Here is a 12524-nt window from a genome sequence, read left to right on the forward strand (position 1 = left end):
ATTTGAGAACATGACGATAGTACGTATCATCGTAAATGATACTCCCACACTGTCGTGAGAAAAGCAATCATCTCTTTCATATTTTACGTCATAATTTTCTCGTAAAGAGTAAAGTACTCAACTTTATTTCAAGTATTTTGTTTTTTTTTTATGGCAACTCATTTTCCAATCAGATTTTTTATGAAACTAGAATCCATATAATTTCGAATATTCATGGACCTACCCTTGATCATACAAAAATGTATAAATGAAGCTTTTGCTATATCTTTAATTATATAGTAGTGCTTGCATGGCAATGTACCAAAATAACCATGTTAAATAAATAGTAAAGAAGCATGTATACCTGCATAAATGTGACTTTTCCAGTATATTCTGATATGTCTCTCATGTGATTCACATCAACAAACCCACACGACATACGCAGAACTTTTACTCTTTAGAAATGTTTTATATAAGAAAACCATTACGTAGATACTATAAAAGGAGGAAGGAAGTTCCCACATATGTCGCGACATTATACGTCATCCGAGGATTTTCCTTTTAAAAATATTTATAGAAAAAATTACAGTGTGGTTACCAATATAGCAAATACGAACTGAATTCATTGACTAACTTTAATTTGATACTTTTTTATTTCATTCCTTACATTCACGTAAACAAGTAAACATATTTTTGTGTGTTGAAATATTTTTATTTCTTTCAATCGAATTTAATGATTTTTTTTTTTTTTTTGAAACGCATCAAAAAGAGAACTTACGTAAGTATACAGTAATAACACTACACATAGAGTGTACAAGCACATTAAAAATATTTTCATTATTACTCTTTCTTCTTTTCATACTTTTTGAAAGGCATGGCAAAATTTAAATGATGCATATAGGCATATTATTTTAAGTTACAACAAAAAGGATGTTCAACTACCTATTTCATACCTAAATTGTTTTTTTTTGTGCGGATCAATTGATTTTGAACTCAATGTAATGAACATTTGGCAACTGTAGGCTTAGACGAACTATAGGGTTCACTGGGATATCCTGTCGCGGTCCCGTCTTAGACGAACTAAATTTTAGCCTATAAGGCACAGCCTAAAAATACAAGCCTGTGCAAATAAAATGCAGGAAATGTAGGCCTGCAATTCTTGTCCCAATTCTACTTTAAATTAATTCTGATTTACTTAAATGATCACTTAAATTAAATTTTTGCTTAAAGAGTGGCAACAAAAACTGTAAAATTAATTTATTAACAGTAAAATTACATCTCTGCCAAAATTGCGTAAGAAAGAGTTTTGCCCATTTTAAATTACTTAAATAATAAAAATTTAGATATAAATTGGTCATTGGGATACCACTTAGGTACATCACTTATACACTATTGTTTCCTCTTTAAAACACATTACAAATTGAATAGACTGTAACAGTAAAGACAATTTCTCTCTTATAATGTTCAAAATAATTGAATTTCGGTCAGATAAAACTGACAACTCATCTCTTTGAAGACTGAAGGACTTCTTCTTGATATCAAACATATACACATCAAAATTATATAAGTCTTTGCAAAAAACGACGTATTCACTTTCTTAGTACATTAATGAAGACACTTTAGGATGTAAAAAAATATTTTCTATTCGAATAATGCACGGATGTTCAAACCATGTAGCTGCGGAAATGCCATGAATGGTCGAGGATTACCACCAAGGTGTGCCGTGGCACAAAAAAGTTTAGACAGCACTGGAATAATGATAGATATTAATTTAAAAAACGATTTAATTCTCAGAAACTTAGATAACTTTTCATTGAAAATAAAGACACAGGTGGTAATGAATAAATCGCATCAGTCGCTAATTTGCATGATGTTGCATGGTATCAATCAATAAATGTTTTTGTCAAAACTAACTGTGACAAAAAAATGTCATTAATTGAATTAAATTTTAGATGTCACTTTCAGGATGCATTTAAATAATCTCCATAATTCCCGAGCGACACAAATATAAAGCTCCGTTAAGGAGTTTTAAAGTCCCCGCTAAACCTCTTTTATTGATATTAAATGATATCAAATAATCATTGAAAAGAGGTTTAACGGAGCCATTAAAATTCCGTGACTCTGTGTCGCTCGGGATTCTAACTCTTAACAAGTTGAAATATGAGAACATCTTGAGATTTGTTTTAATTTATCATTATTATCCTGACTTTTATTTTTTTAAAATTAGGTAATATCTGTTCAAGGTTGATTAAGAGGAAAAAAATGTTTAATCCTATAGTCATTTGATTTATCATAGCAGCAAAATAATAATTTGAAGTCATTTATTTAATGCCGATTTTCAAAAAATGATTTGAATTTCAAAAATATTATATACGACGCATCTAATTCCACTTAGCATAAATATTTTGCAAAAATGTAATTTATTAGATTTTGAATAAAAAAATAATTTTTAAATTCCTTATTCAAATCCAAAAATGTCCTCTTTTGCCATTTAAATTATGAATGATTATCAAACATGTAGGATTATACATGTAGCATTATACATTTAAATAGTCAAAATATGTTGATCTATAGACAGTCTAGTCTTAGCAACTAGCAATTTTAAGCAGCATCTTCCAACACCGGAAGCTGTTAATTGAACAAAAATTATCAAAATACAATGATGTTTTCTTCCTCAAAGGTACACAATTTCTTTTCATCATTTGTTTTCTATTCATCATCATTATCATCATCGTCACGAATAGAAAATGAAATTGGTAAGAAGAAAAGAGCAAGATGTAAAATAAAAATTTGCAAAAGACATTAGCGGCAACAAATAGTATTGCCAACAAAGGCTATTTTTAAGTGAGAGTGAATTTGCGGGAAGGCAGTAGAAGCACAGTATAGTTCATTAAGATCATTACAAACAAAAAGAAAGATTATAAAAAAAATTTATTATTGTGTTATATCATCAATCATTTGAGTCAATACTTTGATGGATTTATACTGTTTTTGGAATGCGTATTAGATGCGCCTTGTAGTGATGAATTTTACAATTATTACATTTTCAAAAAAAATAAGCTTTTATAACACAGGCTGTGCTCTAAATTAACAATTTTTGTTCAGCAAAAATGCACAAGCTTTCAGCTAGATTCACAGAATCTATTTTTAAAAATAAACAAATTCATAAAATCACAAAACCGGAAAAATCTATCTTTTCTTGACTCATGAATTAAGTTTTGTTTTTATTTTAAAAAAAATCAAGAGAATTATAATCATTTTTGATGACCAATTGGAAATTATCGGACGATTCTAATCTTAGATCATACTCTTCTCATTTTAGTTTTTGTTATTTGAACAGGTTTTAAGAAATTGAATTATTGTGGTCATTAAGCAGATTTATCATCAAATCAAGACACAGAAAAATCTTTTTTGCAAATTAGAGGAAAAAAAATACTTTTAGTTTCAACATGCTAAAGTAGTGTTTGTGTTGAGCAATTTGCACATATCAAAATACCAAAACATCTTCTCTTCTAAAACTTAAATCATATGAAACAAATGAAATCGAAAGTGAGTTGGCAATAACAAACTCGATAGATGTTTGAACGGCAACTTAATCTTCTTAAAGAGATGCGTGAATATGATTGTGTTTCGCGTGCATGTATATGAACGCTTAGCCATGACAAAGAAGAAAAATGATTGTGATGGCCAAAAAAAAAGACTATACGAAGAAAGACCAAAAAAAATCGCAGACTAAAAACAAGTTTCAATATAAAGTATATGACATGGTTGGATATTATACATGTAGTGCTAAAGATGAGAAAAAGAAGATAAACAGCTTTGTTCGATAAATTATTGAAAGAAAATCGTCTCGAAATCGACACCGGCTTTTTCTCTCCTCATCCTAAAAATATGTATATCTTTTTGTAAGTAATTTATAGAAATATATGTGCATATAATACTGATCTTTTTCTCTTGTCATGAATAAATATGTCACAAAAGGCTTCTTCTTATTAATTTAAATCCATTTTATCTCCTATAGATTTCTACCTAAAGTGAGATCACTAGTAAATAAGCTTTAATTGAAAAATATTTTTACTGCAGTCGCTGCTGCTAATTAACAGAAATTGAAATAGACTGGAACTTTGATACGTTTGTATACCGTCAAAAAGTAGGATTCGTTCAAAACTGAAGACAAAACACGAGGCCTGCAAAGACTTATGACGCCCTCTCCCCATAAGAAGCAGGGGCTGGTACGTTGAGGTGTTAGGCTATTAAGAACAGTCAAGAACTGCAGGCCTGTGCATCACAAACCAAAGGCAAGCCAGCGTCTTTTGACCGAACCATACAAAAACCCAATTCTGCCTTCCATTATGAAAGAGCTAGATTTGTCCCAGATACTAAATTACAGGTGTATAACTACCAACCCTGCTATTAAATTATCATTAGCTATTCATTGCAATGTCCAAATGAAGAAGAAAACATTTCTTTAAAAACTGATGAATTAAAAAGATTGAAGAAGATGAAAAAGATCAATCGAAAAAAATGAAACAAACAAAACTTTTCAATAACTTAAAAAAAAGTATCAATTTCTGTTTTATTAATTATTTGTCTCCTACTTAAATTAACAAGCTACAAACAATGACAGCGAAATAAGGAGAGTAATAAAGAAGGAAAGAGAAGAAGAAGAAAAAAAACTTGAAAAGACCCACCAACATGACGTAAAAAGAGTCGATTTCTTTACAATATCTTTCGGTAGCATCTAGGTTACAACATGCCAATACATACTAATTAATTAATAGATCAATTAAAGGAATTCAACGATGTAAATTGTCTCTATTGTTATAATGCCATTCACTCCGATGAATGAAAAAATCTTATTATTTTTTTTTTCTTCTCATAAACGCCCTCGAATTCGATTATAATTCATTTTCATTTTATTCGTTCCCTAGCCACGACATTGCATCATATCTCTCAACTCTTCAGTGCTGAATGTTTTTTGCATGAATAAATATTTCAATTTCTCACGAATAGGTGAAACTTAAAAAATATTATTTTATTGAGATGCTGCGCCTTCTTTGAAGCAATCGGAAAGAGTTAACATACTTGCATACAATAGTAATAATAATAATATTATTTATCGAAGGAATTCATGAAATATGTGTTTTGAGTTTAAAAATCTTTTCAGCACAGATGAACACATGAGAATCCTCAAGGATATCTTTCACTTTCAGTCGTCATCATCATCAACAAACAAAAAATCATCAAGTGTACCAAATTACTATTGTCCAATTTTTTTGTGTCATTACATTTAATTAGATAGACACAAATTGAAATCAAAAGACCATCAAATGTGGTCAAATATGTTCATCGACTACAATAAAAATTTAACAAAAACAGCAACAAGCTTAAAAAACTATAAGCACATTTGAAATACTCAATTCTCAATGATAGGCACTTTGATTTGCTTTGAGAGTGAAGAAGAAGAAAAATGGATTTAATGACAGTGCTAAAAGAATCACATTTCATTAGCAACATTGAGTGACGTGATGAGTATTAAGTGCAACAATTGAGTATCTTTAAATATAATGGATGATGCATGTCTTCATTGCTATTATTACTTCATATATTGATGCCTAATTAGCACTCAATCAGGTATTAGTTTATAATTCCATTATTTTCAATGGATCTTTTTTGGGCCAGTTCCGCCGATCATTTCAGAGAGAGACTCTACATGTGTCTGTGTCAGCAAATATATTTACAAATAGAAAATATACTTGAATTTGTTCATCTAATTGATGAGAAGAAAAAACATGTAAAAGAAGACGATGTGATGATGATAGAAAAATTGCGTATGTTAAGTCTAAGTGTCTCTTATTTTTTATTATGCATCGCATATTAAAAAGGAAAAAACAGAGAAGCAAAAACAGATTTTCTTTAAACAAGACACACTTGTGAGCAATTTTTTAAAGAGTGAAGCACAACACAGCAAAGAAGAAGCTTAAAATGTTCATTAAATGACCAATTTGTGAATTGTTACTTTCAATGGACAACTTCTTGTCCACACTATTCATACTTGAGACAATATATACGAGGACAACATTAAATAATTTATCATAAGGGATCGAATGTGTGACATGACAGATTTAGTCACGTAAAAAATCATCACTGTATGTATTTATTAATTTTTTTATAATTTTCAACATAAATTACAGCCGCTCATTACTTTGATTGTTATTGATGTTGTTGCTATTTATTTTTACTTTTTGACATTACATAATTAATATACTCAATGCGTAAAAACATTTGTTTCCTTCATTGAACATTAAGCTTAACATGTATATGAATTGACAATGAAAACGATGCATTGAAATGAAGAATTTTTCTCAATGTCCATTGAAGTTGTTGTGAAAAGTTTAATTAAATTACAAAATTAAATCATGAGGAAATTAAAAAAGCATTAAAATATTTCATAGTTCCATAGATGGCAATAAGCATAATTATGAGAAATTATCAACATAAATCACATTGATGACTGAAAATTTTCCCAAAGTAGTGTTACAGTAACCCAAAATTAAAGTTCTTTAAAGTTAAGGACACAGTCCGAATTAATAAAAATTTCATTAAAGCTTCAAGAAAATGGAACAAAAAAAAAGACGGAAAAATAAAACGAATAAATAATAAATGGTACAATTTGTTGTGCTTTCATTAATGACGTCATTTATGAAAAATGAAACCTCATCGATTTTTTTTTCTTATAACAGCATGAAAACTCATCATACTGTGTTGCTCCTTTTTTTGTGATTTTCATTGTATTGCCTCAGTAAGAAACCAATTTTCTGCTGCTGAATAAATGAAAAACTTTTCTTTCCCTTTTTGTAATTTTTTTTTATATCTTTTCTGAATCGAGAATCATCACCATCATCGTCGGATTTCACAATGACGTCATAGATGGAAAAAACATTTTCTCTTTCTCATGCCAGGTGCTGTGTTGCCACAACTTTGCCGTCATTGCTTTTTATTGTATGTGAGAAAATTTTTCATTTCCCAGCACACGTTTGTGTTAGTTGATGTAGAAAATATACTTTTTTTTTGTTATATTCTCAATGACGCCTACACTCACCACTCTATGAAAGCACATAAACGAAGCTTTAAATATTGTTGTGAGTGTAACTTTAAAGAAGAAAAGCGGTGGTTGATGGTAGGAGGATAAAGCATCACCGAAAGGGAAATTATATACGAGTGAGTGAAACGGAATACGGTAACGAGCGATTAGGGCAGACTGTAGTACTCCAAGCAGAGCAAATATTTATTCACCGCAACACGCACATGAATTTAAAAAGAGTTAGTAAGAAAGAGAGAAAAGATGAACGACTAGGCAACAACAATATACATTGTGAGAAAAATATAAATGCCGGGGGATGATGTTGCACACGATGAGTTTTACGTTCATATGACGTCACAGAAAAATTGATTGGAGTTTATTTTTTGTACCTCGACGGCACGAAAAGGGAAACTTATAAATTTTTCATAGCAATGAACTTGAATGTGCGACAGTCGGCATATGCTTAACAGCTGATTTTCAACTATTGAATTAAATTAATTAAGTCATATTCATCAATTATCATCGACTCTATGACAGAATCCATGAACATGAAATTAATTTCGATGATGCTTTTTGTTTCAAACTCTTGTTATTCTTTCAGCAATGCTAAGCCATGAGTGTTTCATCATTATAAAAATGCGAATCGGTTTATATCCAATGAATGTGCGTTCATCAAGGACATCATCATGAGTCTACATATGTACAGTTTAATAAAGAAGACGAAGCCAATTTTATTACATTCAGGTATGTAATGTATAAATATGAGATGAAGAATATATGATGCTGATGATGGGCAGTTGTTGTGCCAAAAATTTTATTTATGCAACATGCAATATCTTTTGATTTCTTTTTAAGAAACAAATTTTCTAATGTTAACCATACAAAAAGTAATAATGTCTTCAATGTATGCATCATTTTTCCAAAAACTTTCAAAAAACTAAATTTTACCTGTCTCTATCTCACTTGTAATCGTAAATCACTGTCACAGTGAATAGGAAAAAAAAGATTGTCTTGCAGAAATCCACTAATCGTTAAGCTCGCATAATCCGCGTACAAAAATGTGTATATGGATATGATGAAACAAGTGTCATGATGTTAAAGCTTTTAGCGCACTTTTCGATTAGTGTTAATTTGTATCGCTGTCAGATATGTGATATCAAGAATATTATACAAATCAATTATCGAAATTTTTCGCATTTCTCAACAGTCTATCTTCAAGTTTTATAAGTCTTTTTATTCAACTGCGCTCAATTCATATAGCTTTAATAAAAAATTTCATTTTATTTTCGGTTTGGAGCCAACAGATGTGCAACAACAGCATCAGCAGCACATCGAAGAGAATTGAGTTTCGCAGCTGGGGGCATTCAAAGGAGAAATATGAAAAAAAAACTTAATGAAGATTATTTTAATAATTTTTTCAATTGCATTTGACCATTTTTTAACCGCGAAAAAATATGTTTGCGATTTTTCATAATTAATTGACGAGAAAATAAAATGAGAAACATATCTTAAGCTATAAATAAGCAGCCAAACATCTCGTGCCGTTTTTTGATTGCAAATAAAACGGTAGAGGGGTAGGATTTCATAGAATGGCTATATATCATAGCATAAGTGTAAGTGTTTAATCACGTGAGAAATAATTGCTGTTAGAAATAATGTAATTATTAATTATAATTAATTCATAACGTTTACTGAAAGATGAACGAAAGGAAGACGAAAAAAATGTGAAAAAATCTCAAAGTAATTAATTTCCTTAAATAGTTTTCCTTTTCATGTTCATGTTTTTCCGCCTTTAATATAAATAGAATTGAAATTAGATTAAACATAAATGCTTTCAATTGAACGTGAGCCAAAATGTGAGACTCTTTCATCAACTGTACAAGAAAATTCTATATACAGAGGCAAAAAAAATTGAATTTATAGGAAGCAGTCTCTTTCACTCACTCCTTATTTTCGCCAAATTATTTTTAGTCACTCGAAACATGAACAAACATATATACATGTACTTTTGGACAGCGCAAAAAGGAATTAAAGAAAAGTGAACAAGAAAAAAAATTGCATAAAGTAGCCGTGCACGTCAAACTATTTTCGCGTGCACCAACGATTTTATTTTTATAAAAATTATATATAACGACGTTAATACATAGTTTTATATCCCTTAACAACTGAATCATTTGTGCATATTGCGTCCATTTATAGAAACTTAACTATTGTAAAATCTCAAATTGTAATTTAATTTGGCAAAAATTATAATTAAATTAAAGCTTTCAATTTTTACTTTGATTGAACAAAACAAATTACTTTTTGCAACCATAAAGCATTCCCATAAAAATACCTTACATCAAAAATGCATTAATATATTCGACAAATTATTTGAAAATTTTCAAATCTCACAAATTCTTGGTTTTTTGCCATATACATTTTCCTCATACATTGAAGTCTAAAATCATCAGACATTAAAATCATTAATTATAAATTATTAGCACCTTTCTAGCATGTTAGTAATTGATTATGAGCAATTGTGTTAGTCTTTTCACCCAATAGCCATGTTAGGATACAGGAAGAATAGGCATATAGAACAAAATAAAATGATCCTTTCTTACTCTTTTTTCCCAACAAAATTGAGTTTAAATCCTCAGGTTGATTATTATTGCAATCATTTTCACTTTTAATGGTTATAAAGTTATTATTGTTCTCTTCACCATTTTCACTTATTCTATTGCCATCAATGCGAAAATCCGGAAATTCCTGCTTCACAACAATCAAGGGTGCCAATTCCGTTCGCATGTCCGCAATTTATTGAATGTTATATTTTTTGAGGAAATTTTTTAAAAAAAATCACAAATTTTCCATTTAAAATATTTTTTGGATTTAACTTTTTATGTTCAAGTTTCTTTTCATATCCTTTTTTTCTTCTTATTAATATTTAACAGCCAAAAAAAAATCTTTTGTAACAAATTTTTCAAATCAAATTATGAAGAAAATAATAAGAATGAAAATTAAAAAAGGAATAAAAACAGCCAGCACATTAAACAGCAACAATTTTTATATTTTTTAAACACCTGATAAAGGGGACTCAGATGAAGTCCTCTGTTGGTGCCTATCACTTGATTCTTCCTCCAGCACGAATTAACCAGTAATGATTTTAGTTTTTTTACTGTTTCACTTTTTATATTAAATTAAACTTTTCTGATTTTTGCACAATTTTTTAACAAATCACACAAAAAATCGTTTATATTTCAATTGAATCTTTAATTATTTTTTTGATCTTCACAGAATAATTTTTATTTCCTTTTTTTTCTTTTGAAAATGTTTCAATTTTGTTCTTATAATGTTCTTGATTAAATCACTAAGATCTACAAAAATGATCTTATTTGTTTAAAATTCTGTGGAAAAATATAACTAAACTTGATGCTGAAATTGGCTCGCTCAAGTCGCGTCTGAATATCATGGAGTATAAAAACAAACTGACGAGTTATCGCATTCTATGGGCACTTTAGTATTTCTTTCTTCCTTTTTTTCTGTCGTCTTCATCGACATCATTACTCTCAAAACAAAAAAATCCCTCTCGCAACTTCTCCACGATCTCTCTCAACAAACTATGACGTCATGAATTTTGCTTATTCTGAAAGCATGGCGCGTGTCGTCATTGATTTTTTTACAGTCATACATCTTCTCTGAGAGATGATTTTCATTCATACAACTTACTCAAATAGCGGTGCCTTGTGTAGGTCTTGCTCATTACTCTCGTTTGTTCTCTCTTTCTCTTTGACATAAACTTTTTTTTTGTGTGGCTTCCTTTTTCTCTCATACTGTTCATGTCATAGGAGTCATATAATAAGCTCTGTGCTCACAAAATGTTATATGTATAGAAACATATAATCTGTTTTATGACGTCATCATTATCAGACGAAAAATAATGAAAATTTTTAAGGTATCATCAATTTTTGTTCTTTCTTTTCTTATGAGAGAGATACTTCTTATAGTGCTGAATGAGAAGCTGAGAAATTTGACTGAAAGAATTATGCAACAGGTCTTGGTGATTACGAATTTTTGTCACAAAGAATTCATTAGAATAAATTTTTATTTGCACGAAAAAAAATCCGCCTTCAGTGGAGCTTTAATAGACATACATTAATCATTATGATGTATACAAGGAAGAATATGCTGAAGTTTAAATATTATTTTTTTTTGGACATTATTTTTCATCAATTTGCGACGAATATATATACTCAATGAAGTTAATTTATTTAAGCTTGAGAAGTAAATAATTTGCATATCTAAATAGGTATGCAGTTGGTTAATTGGTGCTAAGAACAGAAGTAATTTTTCATATTCTTTATCTTTTCATAATTTCATTGAAGCAAAAACATCTCAAATTTCAATTAAAAATGAAATATCAAATAAATTAAATCCACAAAAGCCACAATCATATCATGTTTTGTATGGATGGGGTAAAGGCATACTTACATGCCCAATGGAAAAGAAAATCAATTCAACCAAAGTTGAAGTTCAGTGTCAGAAATTCATTTACATTTCACAGGTTTTGTGGGAACATGCGCGTACCTCATCATATATGTGAAATGTACCTCATAATTGATTTTTCCTTTTTTTCTTCTTCTCAATTGCGTAATACTTTATGCTTTTCACGGAACGTCATGGAACAGCTTTTCAATATTTGTTTCATTTTTAAAACATGCAATTTCTCTATTAATACACATGAAGTTTTTAATTATAAGCTACTTGCCCTGATATATGCATGGCATAATAGAAAAGTTTCATGCTAGTTACTAACGCGTTGTTCTATAATGCTGTTAAAAATAGTTTATGCTAATTTATGGAAACGGGAAGTTGTATTTTATGCTTTTTAAATGCATTTCATTGTCAAGGACATGAACATCTAGCATATGAGAATTTCTACTAATTTTATAACTTTATATTTTTTCTTTTAAAAAATGCATTAATTTTGTATTTCCATAGCTTCTCGCAATCCTATGAATAGAAGCGCACATGCTATTTATTTAAGCTTGAAAGGAAATAAAAACACCATTTATTAAATTAACATGATAATAGAATTATATTAATTCCTATATAGTTCTATGCTTTATTAATTCTAAAATAAATAAATCATATTTATGAACTGATAAATATGCGCATAATCAAATAAAATCTAGGTATAAGGATGAGTGGAAATTCAATGATTTTGTCTGATAAAAATGTGATACCATTAAAATTTTCCAAAGATTGATTTTATTTCTTTTTTCAATTATTTTAATCTTACTTCGCTGGTCGTACAGATCAATTGCGATCCATGACCTTCGTTAGACGTCTCCTAAAGCTTGCTTCATCGCTGGCTTCCGCCTGCCAATTACCGAATATCAAATGTAATGCTGTGTAGTTCAGTGTGTCGAGGTGGATCGGTAGCCGAATGATTTCGCACTACCTAATTGATGTGAAACCG

At 29.6% G+C, this 12524-nt stretch overlaps 1 protein-coding gene across 2 annotated transcripts in view; it reads right to left on the reverse strand.

Annotated features, from left to right (window-relative positions):
- Nucleotides 1-10506, reverse strand: part of Hr38 (Hormone receptor-like in 38) — a 28892-nt gene extending 18386 nt beyond the window's left edge. The window contains exon 1 of one of the 2 annotated variants that reach the window (XM_070640584.1): nucleotides 10126-10506. Coding sequence is in view for 1 of the 2 variants with exons in the window: in XM_070640581.1 (XP_070496682.1) it covers nucleotides 9667-9850 (184 nt within the window). In the remaining variant the exon portion in view is untranslated. Of the gene's footprint in view, nucleotides 1-9666 lie in introns of both variants that reach the window. The other variant, XM_070640581.1, reaches the window with a different exon arrangement.
- Nucleotides 10507-12524: the final 2018 nt, after the last annotated feature.

The sequence above is a fragment of the Chironomus tepperi genome, unplaced genomic scaffold (assembly GCF_022539635.2).
Source record: "Chironomus tepperi strain 1889 unplaced genomic scaffold, CSIRO-AGI_Ctep_v1 contig_219, whole genome shotgun sequence".
NCBI classification, from domain to species: Eukaryota; Metazoa; Arthropoda; class Insecta; order Diptera; family Chironomidae; genus Chironomus; species Chironomus tepperi.